Here is an 18,712-nt window from a genome sequence, read left to right on the forward strand (position 1 = left end):
ATCCTGCCTGACTGATGAAATGGGTCCTGTGGAGAAGAGCAGCCAACAGGCTCAGTGGGTGTTCACCCCTCTATGCTATATGAAGCTACAGAGTCTCCCTGTTTTCAGTTACTTGGCCTCCTTCATGTCTTCTTCCGGATCATTAAATAAAAATTTTTGTTTGGAAAATGGCGATGAAATGTGAACGGATATTCCAACCACGCAGTGTTTTCTTCTGCCTATTTTTTTTAATGCCTGCTGAGAGGAGAATCAGCATTTGTATTTGCAAATGAAATCTTCTTGGAATAAGTTGATTTGAAATACATCCTGCTTGCTCCCAGCGAAGTTCGCCACCCTCCTTGACTCACGGAGGAGGTGTCATACAGATTTGTACGCCTACAGGATGACTCGTGCCAACCCCACCCCACCCCCACTGCAGCATTTCAAGCAAAACCTACGTAATTGAAGGACATAAATTCTCTTTTCGCACCTAAGATGTATTTCTGGTGTGCAGTCCTAGTAAAAAGGAGATTATGCAATGAAAGTTATTAAATCATTTTCAGTAAGATTTGTTTGGGGAGGGAAAGTGCTGGGAAGAAAATTGTTTTCCCACTGGAACAAAAAAAAACAACTAAACTTTGGTTCTCCAGTGGGATTACTCCAATGGTGAGATATTTTTGCTTTGTACAGGCACTTCCCACCTGAGCTAGCGGTAAATCCTGTCGGCAAACACAAGGGTGTCCGACCAACTGTGATGTCGAATTGCAGCTGGGCCAGGGGGACAAAAGGGTATCTGACAAACTGGTGTGGACTCATGGATGGGCTGGGGGACAAATGGGTATCTGACAAACTGTGGTGTGGAATCATGGATGGGCTGGGGGACAGAAGGGTATCTGACAAACTGTGGTGTGGAATCGAGGAGAGAGTGGGCTTGGGCAGCTCTTTTGCAGGCTCTGTGTGCTGCAGTTGGTCAGTGGTCAGTGAGGACTGCTGTAGAGTTACTGCCTGCTGTTTCTCTTTCCCCAACATGGGGTAACCATTAGCCAGATAATTCATTTAGAAGAAGAGAACCCTGTGGTCTCACATGGCATTCCATCTGACAAACTGCCTGGTCCAGCAAATATACTGTATATCAGCCTTTGGCCTATCGACTTTTTTGTCCTACACCTGCAGTGCACCACTTTCTGATCCCGGGAGCGTTAATAGAATATGGCTTGAAGCGGAGAGAGACGCAGATCTAAATACTGTCAGCCTGTATCATAATTCATTCGGATGTGCTATTAGCTGTGATGAAGGAGCATGCAGGCAATGTAAAAAAGATATCCTTAACAATTCAGAGGGCTTAAACACACAATAATTGTTACATCCAATGTATTAACATTGTTGCAGAACATGTATCAGCTTGTTGCAGAATAAGGAACCTGAGTGTTAAGTATATCTGCCCCATGCCAATGCATTTATTGCAGCCATGACATTACCTTGTAGAAAGGCATCATCCTAATTATTCAGAGTGGTAATATTGATAGTAGTAATAACCACAATAATAACAGCAACATTATCAATGGAAGTGATATAGAGTACTTACAGGGCAGCAATTTGTGCTGTTGAAATCTGATGTCAAGCTTGTTGTGAGCTCACTTTCTTCAAGAGCCTTCAAAGCCATGACAATATAGGTCCTCAGTTTGTGGGGTTTTGGCACCTCAAGTTCTGCCTTTAACAAAGTTGTGATTCCACAATGTTGAACCAGTAGAACAGAACAAGTGAATTCTGGTAAGAACTGCATGAGGGTGGTACGGGTGGTGTAGTGGTTGCACGCTGGTAGATACATTGGCTTCTGGGAAAATTGTCCCTTGGGAATGTGCATGTTTGTGTCTGTGTGTGCACTGCGATGGACTGGCATCCCATCCAGGGTGTATCCTGCCTTGCACCTGTTGCTTGCCGGGACAGGCTTCGGCTCCCCCACCACCCGGAATTGGATAAAGAGGATAGCAAGTGGATGGATGGGTAATTGCATTAGATGTAAGTTAACACGTACAGTACGTAGTGCATCATCATGCAGAGAGTCCTAATGTCACAAAATGTCCCCTTGACCATGTCAACACAAAAACAAGCACAGCACTGTGCAGTAGCTGGGACTGTTGGTGTTCACCAGGCCTGACACAGGTGATCTTGCAGCAGGCTGGTGTGTATTCTACAGGTGTGGCTCTGTGGCTATAAGATCTAAGATCTGACCTTTGGATCTGAGTTGTTCAGGAGGTGTGCTTGTAAGAAAAACAACATTTATAACAGCATTTTGATTTTTGCCATTGGGTAGCCACAAGAGCTTTAACTACAACGTTTTGTATGATATGTTGCTTCATTTTGGTTCAAAACCACCAGGTGTAGGGTCAAAATCTAAATTAAAAGGTTCGCTTTTAATTTATGTGTTTTCTTTTAACTGTCTTTTTTGTATATTGCTAATTATTTCTTTGTGTTGCCGAAGGCGAAAATGAATTGCTTCGGTGGAGGCCTGTTCACAGAATGATTAAAGCCCTTGCCATCTCTGTGCTTCAGTGTCTCATATTTTACCTCCCCGCTGCAGTGCAGCGAAATTGAACTGTTCAGAACGGAACAGGCTTTTATCTGTAAGAAATTACAGGAGTTCTGCTTATTATAAACGCATTTAAAGCAATTATATTACATGGACAGTGAAACCTGTAAGCTAATTTTGCTTGAAAATTGGAACAGAGCTTGAATGTGAAGTAGCGGGCCAATGAAGAGCACAAAAGAAAATGTATTTTTCTGCAAGGCTGGCTGTGCCCAGCTCGGAAAAATCTGAATTTCTTGATGAATGTAACTCTTTCGCCAGAGAGTTCTTAAATGCCAAATGGACTAAATATTGTTAGATGCAAATATATTGGAAATAAAATTGGTCTCCATAGAAAGATGGATGTGAATGAACAAACATTTCACATGTTGCCAAAACCAAAATTATTTGTTGTCCGTCTGTGGGAAAGAGTTATTTTTCCTTTGTTATCGGTCTTGTACGGAGCCTGGCATGCCGCTGTGAGAGTGCTGTAAAGTACAGAATGAGTTTGTCTTTGTCAGGTGCTTTTTAGGAGCCCTGCTTTCCATGATGAACTGCTTCAAAGCACCTGCTATGCTGTCGTGACCTTTTCATTTATATAGGTCTGTGTTAAATGTGGAAGTGGATGATAACTGAGGTTTGAATGCCTTTCTGGTCTGGGAACCCTCTTTTCAAGAATCCACGTTCAGTAAGGAAACCCCAGTTTGAGCACTAGAGCAGATGGAGGTATATACAGTAATCATTACAAATAATTGTGATCATTGCAAAATGTTCCAGTGACAGCTACAGGTCAATATGTCGACCATGTCCATTACCAGAGGATAAATACTGTTTCAGAATATTGATTTTTGGACAGGACTTTTAAAAGATTCCCTTTTTTTCCTGGGAAGACACTGGGCTGTCTCTAACAATAACTCTGGTCTGTGGCATTGTCACATAGTTGCTGACACTCTGATGGCAATTTTTTTTCAAAAAGTGCTCAGGAACAGTCTGAGTAAAAAACGTTCTTGGAATGTTTTTCTTCTTTTCCTTATTTATGACGTAAAACAAAAACCAATAAGAAAATTAGAATAATTGCAAACGAAAGTAGGTCATTCGGCCCATTTGATAGATAGTAGTTAATAGATTCCAGGATCTTATCCAGTCATTTCTTGAAAGATACCAGGGCACTGGCTTCAGTAACATAACATGGTACTTGTTCCACACTCCCACCAGCCTTTGTGTAAAGAAGTACCTCTTGTTCTCAGTTCAAAGGCACTCCTAACAGTTTCCATTTGTGTCCACTGTCAGGTGTTTCTCTGCTGAAAAAATCAATCCTAGTCCAAAGGGTTGTCTTTGTCAATGTCTTTGAAGATGTTGAATACTTTAACCAAGTCTTCTCTGTTCATAACTAAAATTATTCAGTTATTTCTCATCAGATTAAGATACTCCTTTAACCCTAGAACTGATCATATCTTTTAAATATGTTGATGAAAATTATGTTCAATATTCTAAATGGGTCTAACGAGCACTTCTAATATACTGTATCTTCCCTGGAGTCATATGATACACTTTATGTGTATGTCCTCACATTATCTGCCTTTTCTTTGCTTCCCCACATGATAACAGGTGATATGAATGTGTCAACATGAACACCTGTGTTTCCCATATTTAGGTTCAGTCTCAGTGCTTCAGATCTTATGCCTGTAGTTAATGCTTCTGTTACCTGCATTTAACACTCACCTCAATAGCAGCAGAGCAGTGATGAAAGCACAGGTAGTTTCTTGTGCTCCACTCGGAATGGAACACAGAAAGTGCCTTGCAGGAACAGTGTTTTGTTCCTTTTAAAATTCATCCATTCATAGAGTGTCGCGGGGGAGCCAAAGTCTATCCTGGCAAGCAACAGGCACAATGCAGGGTACACCCTAGATGGGATGCCAGTTGATCTGAGGGCACACACAGCCACAAACAAGCACTCACTCAGGACAGAGAACATGCAAGCTCCATGCAGATAGAACTCAAGGAGTGGAACCCAGGGCCACAGTTCTATGAGGCAGCAATGTGAAACAGTGCACTGCTAATGCCGCCCCTCTTTTAACATTTTTATTTTAACATTTCTTTTGTATTTTTTTTTTTTCAGATGATGAAGTTTGCCTGGGATAACTACAAGAGGCACGCGTGGGGGAAAAACGAACTGAGGCCCCTAACCAGAAATGGACACGTAGGGAACATGTTTGGTGAGTCTGGGCACTGAGCCCTTATTTCAGACTGATGGGATTGAATTAGGACAGTGTCCCACCTGGGTTGGAAGGCAACAGGGATATTCACTCAGGGTTTTGGTCCTTTGAGCTCATATGGGCTCAGGTCACCTATGGAAGAGTTTGCTGTCATGTCTTTGAATAAGGATACCACCATTGTTGCCTCAGTAGACACAGTTCCAGTTTTGCTTTGGGGTCAGCCTGCAGAGATCTGATACCCATCACTTGACAGTTCAGACACAGGATCATCTCCAGGTCTAGGAGCCACTCAAGCAGGATCTTGCCTGTAATTAATTATTCTCCGTTGTGTTCCATTGTTTGTGTAGAATGTGCTGTAGCTTGAATTGCACAAATGCAGGGTCTTGCAAAAGCATTCACCCCCTTCTAGCCTGTGACGTCCCATATTGTTGATCTCCAAATGCTGTCTCCATGTTTCTGTGAAAATGAACATTTTTAAATCAAAAACTTGAATGCGCAATCTGAACACTTTCACGGGTGGAAGAAGGTAGCTGTCAGCAAAAAAAAAACTGTTCAGTTTGCGCATTCTTGTTTTGATTAAAGCTATTCACTTGGAAAAAACAAGTATACATCATTTGTGATTCAATAAAATGGGGCAGTGTTGGAAGGTGTTAATACCTTCAATCACGTCAACGTCTTGTCGTTACTTAATCCTGACAATCTAGATCCAGGCTGCTGAACCTCTGTGCTCTTTAGGTCCAGAACATTGTAGTATATCACTGCCAGTACCTTAATCATTTCAGATGTAATTAGTAAGTCCGTGTAACCTTCATGTAACAATGAAGGTTGTTTTCAAGTGTTGGTAAAAATGGTGCAGAGCCGAAGAGCAGCCTTTTGGCAGCCCTGATAAAGACTTTGTGTAGACTGCAGAATGGTGCCTGATATGAGCTGTCCTCACCATTGGGATCTGGAGGAAACCGGTACTTTTCCAAGCTGGAGGGCTGCTTTCGTGCACAGGCTTCACACTGGTTTATGGAGTGATCTTGCAACAGTAATAAAATGAGATATGACTTTTACGATGAATGCAATTTTTTACCGGACCTGTGGGGTTTATTAAATATGGGGAGCTGTTGCAGGATTTTCAGTTATTTGCTAAACCAGATTGAATTTGTCTTTCTTTTTTTTTCTGTCAAACCGGAATACAAATCAAGGTTTTTCAACCCTGCTGCCTGCTAAATCATAATTATTTATTAATAGGCACCCTCTTTACAAGCTGACTTGCGATTATGTGTGTAATTGCATTGACAAGGGCCCGTGAAATGTTAGAGCTAACAGTAAAAAAAAGTTGCACAGTGGAGAATTTCAGCAGAGTGACCCACTGTAACTGCAAGACCTAACATACCAGCCACTGCTGCGGTATGTACGGTACAGGACGCATGCAGCTAAGCAGAAAGTTCAGTCAGAGGGGTGTAGAGCCGAAATCTGAATGAGCAAGCAGCCTCTTCAGACAAGATGTGGCAGTGCAGTAAACAAGACGAGATGTCCGCAGCCCATTGACCACTTCTGTGTAGCTGACAGCTCTTTGTGGTGCAATAGTACATTAAAGAATGGTTGTTTCTTTAGGCATCATTTGAACTCTTTTGCCTATGAACTAAAGGTTACAGGCCAGGATGTTCACCCCTCTAGTCTCTTATCCAGTTTTGTGTCCTGCAGAGTAATTACCCACAGGAAGCAGGAAGCCCATGGGGAGAATACCTGGTGTCAGGCCAGCCACACCGAGAGCGATTTGTGAATGACAGCCACCTGTGATATTAAATTACTGGATTTGGCTTTTCTCCTCTTCGTAGATGCGACTTTAGTGGTGGCGATGTTAGTCACAGATGACGTGGCGTCAAGGCCTCTTTGAAGTCTAAAGATAACAAATGCTTTGGAGGTGCTGAGTTGAAAAGAAAAGGAAAGCTGTTTGGCTGTGTAGAAAACAAAATGGGGTCTGCAAGTGGGAGACCTTCTGGGAACCCCTCGTCGCCAGGGAATGTTGTGACATCTTGTTTGCTCGACAACAGGGCTTGTGGGCCACTTCCTGTTTCCCTACTCCAATTCAATTTCCATTTCCTTTTCAAAATCGATCCCCCATTCCCCTCCTGCTCTCCATGAATTTCATTCACAGGTCTCTTCACAGCTTCGCTGAACAGGCATGTGACTTGCCAGGCACTAGTGATTATGGTCACTGATGACAGATTTTACATGTTTGATGAGTTGTACTAATGTTTTGTTGGCTGTAGACATGTTTGCTCAATGTAGCTTATGTTTCCACTGTCTCTTTACTAAACCCCCCTGTAGTGTAATTTGCAAGACGTAGGATTTGATCCAGGTGTGTGTTCTGCAAGCAGAAGTCTTTTCATGCAAGGAAGACCCCAGACAACAACTAAGCAGAAAATAAACTGTAAAAGTAAAGCCATTTCTTTTCTGAATCAGTGCTTACGAACTTCTGGTTAAATAATTAGCTCTTATCATTTAATTGCCACTTTATCATTAAATTAAAATTAATGGGCAAAAAAAAAGATCACACTGGAAAGATTGTCACACTCAAAGAGGAGGTGGAATAATTTATTTATTGCAGTTTGAAATGACTTTTTCGTGCAAATTTGAAGAACTACTCTGAAAAGGAACTGCTTGCGCAACTGATATTACTAATCCGATAAGCAAATGGATTTTTACACTTTTACATATTTTTTATTACGTCTTGGGCACTGACAGTGCAGAAGAGATCTTCCTTTCTACCGCAGTATGAGATACTGCCATGCCATGTTCTCCCTGGAACAAATCAGGAATGAAATTGGTTACTTTGTTTCTAACTTTAATCCCTGGTTAACCTACAGTATAGGATGCACAGCAGAGGGTCTATATTTATGCCACTTGTACAGTATATCTATTGAATATCAATATGCTGCAAGTCACCAGTAAATTTATCAATCGCAAGACACTGAATTACTGCTCCCATGTGATCTGAGTGAACATCTGTTCTTTGTATATTCATTTCTCACCAGTAATATTGTAACAGGGAACTGTGTTCTTGCACGACCAAATTGTTGTCCATTCTCAACAGCCTGCATTAATGCTGAAATGAGGAAATTCCTTAATAAATCTTAGTGCACAAAACAAATCTTCTCTTTTTTCCCAGGCAGATTACAGATTTGTCCTGCAAGTAAATTATGGCTCCTTATTCTCTTGTCTTTGGTGCTTGTCTTATTAAAAATCATTCTTTTTTTTCAACGCATTTTAGAAGCTAACTTGATAAATGTAACAACGAAAAATAGTGTCTGGTCTAAAAGTCTGAATGTTGGTATGCTGTTAATCAACAGACTTCTGCAGTTTTCTCTTAACAGTTTTGCTCAAAAACTCAGGCCATGAAAATGTGTGGAAAACGAGTTTTGGACTATGAATAGGGCAGCTTGTTACCTTGCCTGCCAGTAGCAAACTGCAGATATTAAATCACAGTAAGCCAATCGAGTTCTGATCAGATCTAATTTTCCAAAATGATTTATGCTTAGTGCTGCACAAATTGTCTGACATTTCCATCAACACTTCCAGAACTCCTAATGTGCAGATTAAATGATTCCTAAAGTAGGATACTGCCTATTTTTTATTTATGGATAACATTGTGGCAATAAAAGGAACTGAAATGTTGTGTAAAGTGTGTAGTTTTGGTTAAACACTTTGCTTAAAAATGTATCTCTGATTTTGTTGAAGTTAGATTTCCCAGCTCCAGCCCTTAGGGTCTGCAATCCACATTTCTTTAAGTGTCTTTAAATCTTCAGTCACTCTAATGGAACACTATTAGAGACTGAAACACCTTAACCATGTTGTCAAACCTGACTGTGTAAAATGTAAGAAACAGCTTTTTGGATCATGAATGCACATCTTTTTCATCTGTTTCAACAGCATGACTGGGCAGTTTGTTCTTGTCACCCACAACTCTCTGTGTAAAGAAATGTCTCTTGTTTTCTGTCTGGAATCCATAACCTCTTTATTTCCACTTGCTTCCATTGATTCACTAAGGTCACTGAATTAATCCTTTCAGGAAATATTTGATCGATCAATTGATTGATTGATTTAGAAAATGGACATTTGTGGTTCAATACAGTGACCAAGAAATCATATGGGAGTAGGACTAGAAGACCCAGAGGACTCAAGTGAGGAAACATGACCAAACTGGTATAAACACTTGCAGGCATTTAATTATAACTGCTTGGATCTCAAGAATTTCAGACACCACTGACTGCAGATGAAACAGGTTTGTTCCTAAATCGCTCTTTCCTTTTAGTATTCTGTGCACTCTCTCGACTGCCTTTAGCGGCTCACGTCGATGGGCTTCTAAGATTTTTATTCCTGCCTGCGGTTCAAAAGGTGAGGAACGCTGGCTTGGGTGTGATTAGGAACACGCAGCAAAGCAACTCAGAGTAATTTTGTACTGGAGCTGTGAGGCAGTTTTTCTCTCCTATTGTTAAAGACGGGGTCAAAGGTAGTGGCTTAAGGATAGCTGGTCATTTTCCTCAAGGAACCGGGAAGCAATTGCGTTAGTAAACAAATTGAATTTGGATCTCGAATATTAGAATGAAAGTGCTGCAGAATGAGAACAGCGTTTCCTATCACGGCCTGCCATTTTGAAAGATGAGTGCTTACATTTACACTGAAAAGCAGTGTTGAGGTGGATGAAAATACACCGTTTGCACTACAGCATTACTGCCTCAGTGGTTACGAGTATAACAGAATGTGGACTATTTGTCTGCGCAGGGTAATAAACCGTTTTTCAGTAGTGCCACTTTTTCAAAATGAATATGACATTGCAATGAAAGGCTTGTCATTAAAAAAACTCTGAAGATTAACTATCCTTAACCCTGTCTGAGAAGGCCATTTGCTTATTCTGGGCTTTGGAGGCAAAGCACTTCGTTACAGATCAGTATTCGCTGCTGTGAGGCTCCCAGGAAGCATTCGTTCACATGTGAGAAAATGCAGTAGCCAGACGAATTGCTCTGTAGGTGCCTCTGCTTGCAGTGTGAGCAGTGCATTTCACAATCGACGCCTTTAGCTTTCTAATATTTTCCTTTTCTTTGTTTTCTTTGTTTCTTTTGTTTAACACATCCCCCATGATACTCAGGTCTACTCTGTGATCGCTAAAAGGCTTTCTGGTTTTCATTTCTCCAAACCTTTAATTAATGGTAATGAAGCGTTTTGTTCCCTCCACTGTACCAGCTAAACCCTTCACTGGGTCCAGGTAATGATTGAATAGGGCTTGTAAACCATGCTCTGCTGAAACCACATGGTTCTGCAAACCACACCCTGTTGTAAGCCCCACACAGTTTCCAACTGCACACACTGTAAACCGCGCCCCAATATAAACTGCATCCCGCTGTACACCACACCCCACGCATTTTTGTCATTTCATTTCTAGAAGAATCAAACTTGCTTACAAATATCACTATTTCTGTGATGTTTATTTGATTGTTGTTGCCTGAGCTGAGTTTGCTGGAGAACACCCACAGGTGCATGAGCCAGGCACTTGGAGTCAGGGGGGGTGATCAAGAGGTTTCAAGATCAAGATACCAGTCTCTGATATCCGAGTGAACCCATCGCGTGGATAATGATGTTTCATTCCCATTGTTCGAAAGCTTTTAGTATGAAGCCCCCCCACCCCCCATCTTCAAAACCTATAGGTACCATTGCAATTCAGGCACACAACCACACTGCATGGGGGGGAAACAAAGCAGAGAGCAATAACACTGAGTCAGAAGGCTGTATGCGTTGTGCTTTTTCAACTCATAATTCATCCATGGAGTAGGAGGGTATCTGGCAGATATTTGCAAGAGTGCAAAACCTTAGAGGCACAAAGCTGCAAAAAATGTCTAAATGTCCCTTGAGGAACTGGATAAAAAGTTGGGATATTTTCTTGTGCTGTGCTGACAGGTTGACGGATAAGAAACTCTAAAGTAGAGACTAAACCCATCATCCTTTTTACTTCTGGGTTCATTTGACATGTGTTCCTCTGTTAGGATTCCTTTGGAGATTAAACATAGATGAGGGATGGAGATTGTTCTGATGAATCAAACCACCCTGGTCTCCATCTCACGATCTGTTCTAAGTTTTGCTGTCCCTCCTTTAATTAAAGGCTGGGCGATAGCACAAGCTTTGTGTTCAAACTTTAGTTCTTCACTGCTGTAGATTAAGGCAAGTGTAGGGTTTGTTAAAAACCATTCTGCACGAGTTTGGCCTGTTCAGACCTTTTTAAAAACAAAACTTTGCTGAAGTGTCCCTTTTCACCTTCGCTTTCTTTGCCAAGTTCAGGAACAGTTTGGCAAGAGCAGTGAAGTGTGCTGGAAAGCCCAGATGTCAGCTGTGCAGGATTTAAATGACATCTTAAGCTGATCAATTTTGTGTGGGAAAGATTCATCCCTGAATGTTGGATCCTTTTGGAATTCCAATTGAATTTGAATTGATTGAATGGTAGGCAACACAACGTTTTCACTAGATCCGTCTTCACCGTCTGCCTAAAGAAGAGAAGCTTTTAAGAGTAACGATCAGAAGATGCAGAATGGTCTGAGGGAGACAATGATTTGGGATAAAGCCCCATGTCATTACAGCACCCTACAGCTTTTCTTGGGTGATCAATAAAGATCACAGCTATTTTGTTGTTTTATGTATGAAACTAGGACTGGGGCCCCCACTTTGAATTTACTTCACAATTTATTGGATATTAAATCTGAAGTGTCAATTTTGCCCTTTCTTTGACTAATGACTTGACAGCGGTACATTTACCTGGCCTTCATTTTCGGGGCTGCACGAATGTAATAAACTTTCCAAATGGGAACGGCTGGGTGGCCCATTTTGCTCATTTGGGTTTTAGTAGTTTATTGATCCAAGCATCTCAGCCAGCTCTGATTTTAAAGTTCCCTGGGAGGCAGCTTCAGCAGCATAGCCAGGCATCGGTGTATGTAAAGAGGTGCCTCCTATATTTACTCCTGTTAATTGGTTCTTGTGCCCCTAGATCCTTTTTTCATTAGATGCATTTCCATCCCCTCCTTTTGATTAGGATAAAGTAAACTACTAGTTATTTTTTAATTTTAATCAGAATTACAATCTAAACGCAGCAGTAGCAGATAAACATTCCTCTCAACCTTGCGCAAAAGTTTTCTGAAAATGCGTCGAGCCCTCCAATAAACCACACCCCCATGACATGCCCCCATGCCACACCCCCTGGGACATGCCCCCCATGCCACACCCCCTGGGACATGCCCCCATGCCACACCCCCTGGGACATGCCCCCATGCCACACCCCGTGACACGCCTACACGTAACACCCCCGTGACACACCCCTGTGGCTCACCCTAGAGAGAAAGAAGCGTGATCTATTTAAGGCAACAGTGTAAATATGTATATTGTCAAGCATGGAGTGCCCGACGAGATCTAAACATTTTTTTTTTACATGAGCCCAGCCGACCCGCAGGTGTGAGTTAACCCGCGTATCACTAGTAGGAACATACTCAGAAGGCTATGCATGGTGCTGCAAACCCTTCCACATGTAATCGGATACCTTTGAAAGCAGGAAATTCGTGCTGTTGAATCTCCCTGCACTGTTTTTGATCCGATTCCGAACATTTATTTTCGGTTCTGAAATGACACATGTTGACACCGGCTGTTTCTTCTGACTGAGTGAATCAGAGCACTGGGAGAAAACCAAGCCAAAGTTCCTTTTACAACCAGTTTACTGGGACATTTGAATGAAAACGCCCTTGTTGCTGGAAGCGTTCCAGTGTGAGCGCTGCGAACAAAGGGACGTGGCAAAGAAAGTTTGTTTTTCGCGTCCCAGGCTTACTGTCCTGCTGTGCATCCTTTCAAGCTCTGGCCTCCCCTCCTCTCTGTCCTTAAGTATAAAAAAATAAACCCTAAAACAACATCCAACTTTCAAACAACCTTCAACCAAAAAAATGGGGATAAAACAGCCGTCTATTTCAAAGAGCTCTGGAGCGACTCCACAACATCTTGAAAACGGCGTTTGTTATTTCAAGGAGAAATGAAATATAGATGTGTTAACTTTATATAAGTTGTAAAGCAATTGCTTTCAATTCAGACTTAATAGACTGTTGAAATGGAAGCGACTTACTACTTAAAGCTCAAACAAAGCTCATTTTTTGCTCTCAGAATAAATAAAGAGACATAAAGGCACCTTCAGCTGATATCCCATCATTGTCCTATCACATACAGCTGGGCCAAGGCTTTCTGAAAGCCTCAAAGAAGGAATGGGCTCCGATTCAATTAATTATTAATAAAAAGAGACTAACATTGGTCTGAAGTAAAGAAGAGCTGGGTTCACTGCAGTGGTTTTCAGTTATGTTTGACTCCATGTGATCTTTGAGCTGAATCTGACACCTGTTTGTTGTGTTTTTGGCCTGGGTGCGAGGAGGGGGGAGTGCATCTGTTTTATGTGATTGTGTTCAATGAAGTATTACATGGATTCAATTTCAAACCCTCTGTGGCCATATACAGTATACACTTCAGTTAGTCTGGAGAACTGTGGGTAACACTCTAGATTCAAGGAATTCTATTAATCAGCAAATTTGTTATGAATTGAGGTTTTGCAGAATAATTGTTCTTGTGAATGTTCTATTAACATTGCATAAGACTTCGGTTTATAGTTAGGTGATGATTAATACAACATCCTAACATGTATACAACTGAATCTAAGGCATGACTCAGGCTTGCCAGTCAGATACTTTTTATTAAGCTGATACAAAAGGGGCATGATAATTAAATCTAAAATGCGCATTGTTTTTTGGAATGTATTTAATTTTTTGCAGTCTTAATCCATCACAACAGTGTTATTCACTTTCAGCGGGTGGAAAACGAATTATAAATTGTTAGGCATCCATGTGTGGTGAGTAGTTAATGAACTTAAAAGAGAAAACTCAGAGAAACCTTTTAGATTAAGAGGCTGGCATTTTATTTGGGTACAGTACATTCAGCACATTAAAATGTAAATGTCAACGACAGTATGCTTGTTTAAGCAATGTTAAACTAATTTTAGAGGATTCCTCTATGTTTTACAGTCATCACCTGTGCTGAAAAACAAAGGCTGTGCCTGGACTGGGAGATCCCATAGAGAAACAACAGCAACTCTGTTCTTTATAACAGAGCTAGTCGTGGTGTTATAATTCTCTTTTTCCTGGGCGTTTTAAAAGACGTGTAACCAAGAAACCTTTTGCTCTGTGCTGCCTATGTATATTAGTAAATGGATTTGGAAGGCAGTAAATTGCTGCTCAGACACCCACTGCCCCAAGTAGAGAGGATATTGTTGGCTCTTTTATAAAAGATCTATCGACATTAACGGGATTGTTCACAGTGTATTGGTCCATGACAGCACAGACCTCCTCTGTCGTTCACATCCTCCTCATTCCCTTCCGAAAAGCGACACCACTTTATTTTCCAGTTTGAAAGTTTCTGCGCCCTCTGTCTTATCACAATGCTGTCCTCTATAGCATTTTTTTTCCTATCCAGCTGCTCCCCAGGAGAGTCAATTATAGTGGAACTGGCCCACTCCTTGCCAAAAGTTGTCGCCAAATGCAAATTGCGCTAATGCGTATGACAGCGTGACCCTATGTGTGTGGGAGACTTTTAAGTAGGAACATTTTACCCAGACAAGGAGAGCTTCCAACAATGCAGTACACAGCATATGGCGCTAAATGTGTCTGGCGGTTATGCAACCAGGGCTGGGAATTCAATATAACCGATCAATACGAGAAATGATAAGGTAGAGTTTATTTATTATTCACAAGGAGCACATTCTCTTTCGGAAGAGACAAGATTGGATTTAAAGGGTTTGGAAACTTTTTTGCTGTTTCAGCCCATCCATGTCTGTAGTTTCACTTGCAATGGAGTGACAGAGCTTGGTCATTTAGTTCCCGGGTCAATCAGCATATATTGTAAAGACGGAGATCATAAAACAATGATATCAAAATACATAATATTACTTTATTATATATAATAATTAGACATTACTGCATAATTCTGCATTAGATAAGATTCTCCCATCCACATGTACACACCTAGAAAAATGACGATTTTCACTTTTACTCTTTAGCTGCCATAATATACAGTAAAATACGAAATGTAATAATATATAATACAAAGTACACCCTTCACCTGATCTAGATGAGATGAACAAAGAAGACCATGAGGGAACCCAATACAAGCATTAAAAATCAGTGAAACAGGAACAAAAGGATTCAATAGGAAACTATGGGGAAGTTCTTTTAAAAAGGGACTTTTTTTGGCTTCTGTCTAGAAACAACTGGATGGGATCCTTGGATCAAGCTACATACTGTATAAACAACTGAGTTAGATGATCCGATTATGATGATGGCCTCTAGTTTGCAAACTTCATTATGTTTTGTCTGGTTACACCTAGCTACTGCCTACAGGTGTGTTTGATGTGTTTGTTATAAAGGCTGCTCATTTTAATAGACTGTAGTATGTACATAATATTCTTTCCCCATTTGCCTGTAAGTATTTAACATTGAAATTGTTGATTAGTGCAGGGTGTGTTATAAAGGCAGTGATGTAATAAAGATTAGAACACTGTAACACAGGCTATGCGCTGGTATTTCAGAATATTAATGCGTCTGTTTATCAATGATAATCTAAAACACACATCCTTTCTTTAAATGACCTCAACCTGCCAAAATAATCCAGTCGGATTTACAGCCTTGAAACCTAATATCCACTAGCCACATAACGCAGCTCAGGATCCGAAAGCCCTCCTTTACTTTTCAGCTCTGAGCCATGTTTCTGAATGGAAGCACAAGGGGCTGGGTCTTGCAACCAGGCAGTAAACATGAGGTTTTTAGTGGTGATTGTGTTTCCTGACGCCCACCCTGACTGTGTGAGAGGAAACGCAGGGCCGGTCCGTGGCCCTGGATGTGTTTTCTCATGCTCCGTTCCTGCGTGCTCCCGCAGGGTGAACAAACACATGTGAGCACAGAAGAGTGACAGGTCTTGCACGCCCCCGATGCACTCAGTGCAAATGTCAAGATACCCTGTCATCGCGCTTAAACACAGCCACAGCAATTCTCCGCTTTGGTACTGAATCTCTTCGAATCCTGGCAGCCCCCAACTCCACTAACCCCCCCACCCCCTTACTTCAGGAATCCCAACAAGCTTGATGTTGAAGATCAATGAGGGAGGCTGTCAGCTTGAAGGCCTTCTTAGCTGATCTTGAAAAAATATCCTTCATCTCCAAGGTGCTCTGATCCCAGAAGCTGCACAGGCTGTCTTGCTGCTTAAGGTTTCAGTTTTAAACATCTCCACTACTTGTACTCTCTTAAAAAATATTCGCTTTATTATATAATACATTTCTCCTTTTGTTTTTTTGTTATCCAAGGTGACAGAGAAATACAGATTTCCTGGTAGGTTATTTGGTTTCAGTGAAAATTGGTCCCAGTGTGAGTATATTCGTAGTTGTGTCTGTACAGTATGTGTCCTGTGATGGACTGGCGTCCTGTCCAGGGCATAACCTGCCTCGCGCCTGTTGCTTGCTGGGATAGGCTCCAGCTCCCCCCGTGACCCTGAATTGAATGAAACACAATTTTTAATGGATGGAAGAAAGTACACTGTTTCTTTCCATCCTCCAGGACTAAGTCTGCTCTGTTAAAGGGACTGTTTAAATTTGTAGTTCCTTTTTAAGTTTTAAATTGGTATTTTTTGCCTAAGTAAAGGAGATGTAAATACTAACTGTGAAAATGATCTTGACAGGGGGTTGTATGTTGTGATAGATCTTATTATACCTGTACCATAATTCATAATGACTGGCAACTAAAAGAAGAAACTTACAGCAGCTCAACAAATAACTAATTAGTCAATGAATAAATTCAGATGAGTATCTTGGCTTTGTTAAAACAAATGTTTTAGCTTAAATGGACAAAACAGCTTTCCTTATTTGGATCATGTGTAATCTCTTTTAGATCTTAGTGACATAATGAAAAATGAAGACATTAAATACACAAGTAAATAAGTGGGAGGACACGAAAGTTTTAAGTCTCTAAGGCTTTTATTAAGTCTTAAGTACTAATATACTTAACATGCAATCTGTCCTCATCACATTAATTCTCTCTCCTTTTTACCAATGTCACTATCAGGAATATAGATTTCTGCTTCTACCTTGCGCTGCAAAAACATTTACACCTCATGATTGTCTCTTTGTTGTACTTGTGATGCTACTCTGTAGCAGTTTCTTAATTTTTTGTACTGATACAGAGTTACTGAAACACACCTAATAGTGGTCTGTACTCATTCCGTTTTGCTGACAAACACAAATACTCTTCAAGCTAACTTTTCAAGCTTATTTTACATACTGTAAGCTTTGATGTTAATAAAGCAGTGGACATTGTAATCTTTACATTTTTATGTGATTATATTGAACTAATCGCTCGCACTCTCAATCAGTTCAGTGTTGCAGTAACTAATCATCCACTTAATGACGGATTGAACTATTTATTATCCACAAATATTTAAATAATGGAAAAACAAGTCATAAAGTAGGTGGAAACAAGAATTTATGACACTGAGTCATAAATATGTCTAAACCCTTATTCTCAGAGGATGCTACTTAGGAAGATGACGTCGAATCCGGAGTTTTACATACAGTACATACTGTAGTAGAATTCAGGGGTTGCACTACACAGAGATAAGAATATACTGTAGATTAAACCAATGCATTAAGGAAGGTGCTCACAAACTATAATGATAGTTAATGGCTTAAATCATTCTGCCTGGACAGTCACAATAGATACCATGTCTAACAATAACAAGTGCGTCAGAAAAGACTATAAATAACACAGGAGACATGCAATCTGTGAGAGTTACTGTATACTGTAATGTTGATAATTGCCAAAGGTATTTGGAAGGATCAGGCAGCTATTGATTTATATAACAAAAGAGGCACCACTGAGATAAGGAGAGCAGGAGGTGATCAAATACAGAGTGAAATTTTATCAAGTTAGCTAAAGCACAGTGCTGAGCCTGACCTCATTGAAATCATTGAAATAAGCACTTCTAAGCCTGCTGAGAAAAATGCATTTGCTTGTGCAAACAGGCGTTCTGAGCGTCTGCATCAGACCCTGCATGATAAGTGAAATCCAGAAAACCCCATGTGTGTGCACACTCCAGGTTGATCTTCCTTTTGAATCAGTCACATACCTGCTGGTTTTTAATTTCCCTCTGGGTGTACACTTTATCTCAAGGCAGAAAGAGATGGCAAGTTTGGCTAGCCTGCATTCCTGCAGAAACCCGGTGTTCAATACTGTACACAGAGGAGTCCTCAGGCCTTTTGAAAGTAGCTGGTCTATACTGTATATCTGAGCAGCAGAAGTCTTCTTCTCTAACAGGCAATCAAAGAGCAGCATCATTGTGAAGAGCACTTGGGGAGGGTTGCTGCTGCTACAGAAGATCTTTAAATACAAAGGAAGAGGTTATTCCGTGCTGAAAAGAGAAGAAAAGAAACGCAACGTTTCGGCTGACACCCGAAGAAGTCTTTCTCTTCTCCTTTTTTCTTTTCTTTTCTGCATGGCATAAACCTTTTCTCGTTCCTTTGCAGCCTACGCATGCTGACGCAGCTCCCTGCTTGAAGATCTTGAAATACGCCGGGCAAACAAGTGGGCTCAAACCCGAATCCAGTCTGCAGCTGGTGCTGGGACAAGCCTTTGAGCTCCCAGCTGTTTCGGGCTAAAGCAGTGCGTGTGGTTGTGGTCTGTCAGCGATCACCCAGCTCGGCAGATTTAGGATAAACTGCTTGACGCTGGCGCTGCTGGATTTGCCCGTTAATTTATTAGAATGCTCCTGTTGAGCTGAATATAAACCCCTTGTAATGCAGAAGGATGATATTTGTCCTAAAGCAGCTTCTACCCTCGTCAAATCCTCCCATGGA

General features: G+C 41.0%; 1 protein-coding gene across 1 annotated transcript in view; it reads left to right on the top strand.

Moving 5' to 3' along the window:
• Positions 1-18,712, top strand: part of LOC148649901 (mannosyl-oligosaccharide 1,2-alpha-mannosidase IA) — a 212,250-nt gene that overhangs the window by 89,355 nt on the left and 104,183 nt on the right. Inside the window, exon 2 of the mRNA XM_088603116.1 lies at positions 4,665-4,761. Coding sequence (XP_088459242.1) covers positions 4,665-4,761 — 97 coding nt within the window. The remainder of the gene's footprint in view (positions 1-4,664; positions 4,762-18,712) is intronic.

This window comes from Lepisosteus platostomus, chromosome 13, assembly GCF_059453375.1.
Source record: "Lepisosteus platostomus isolate fLepPlt1 chromosome 13, fLepPlt1.hap1, whole genome shotgun sequence".
NCBI classification, from domain to species: domain Eukaryota; kingdom Metazoa; phylum Chordata; class Actinopteri; order Semionotiformes; family Lepisosteidae; genus Lepisosteus; species Lepisosteus platostomus.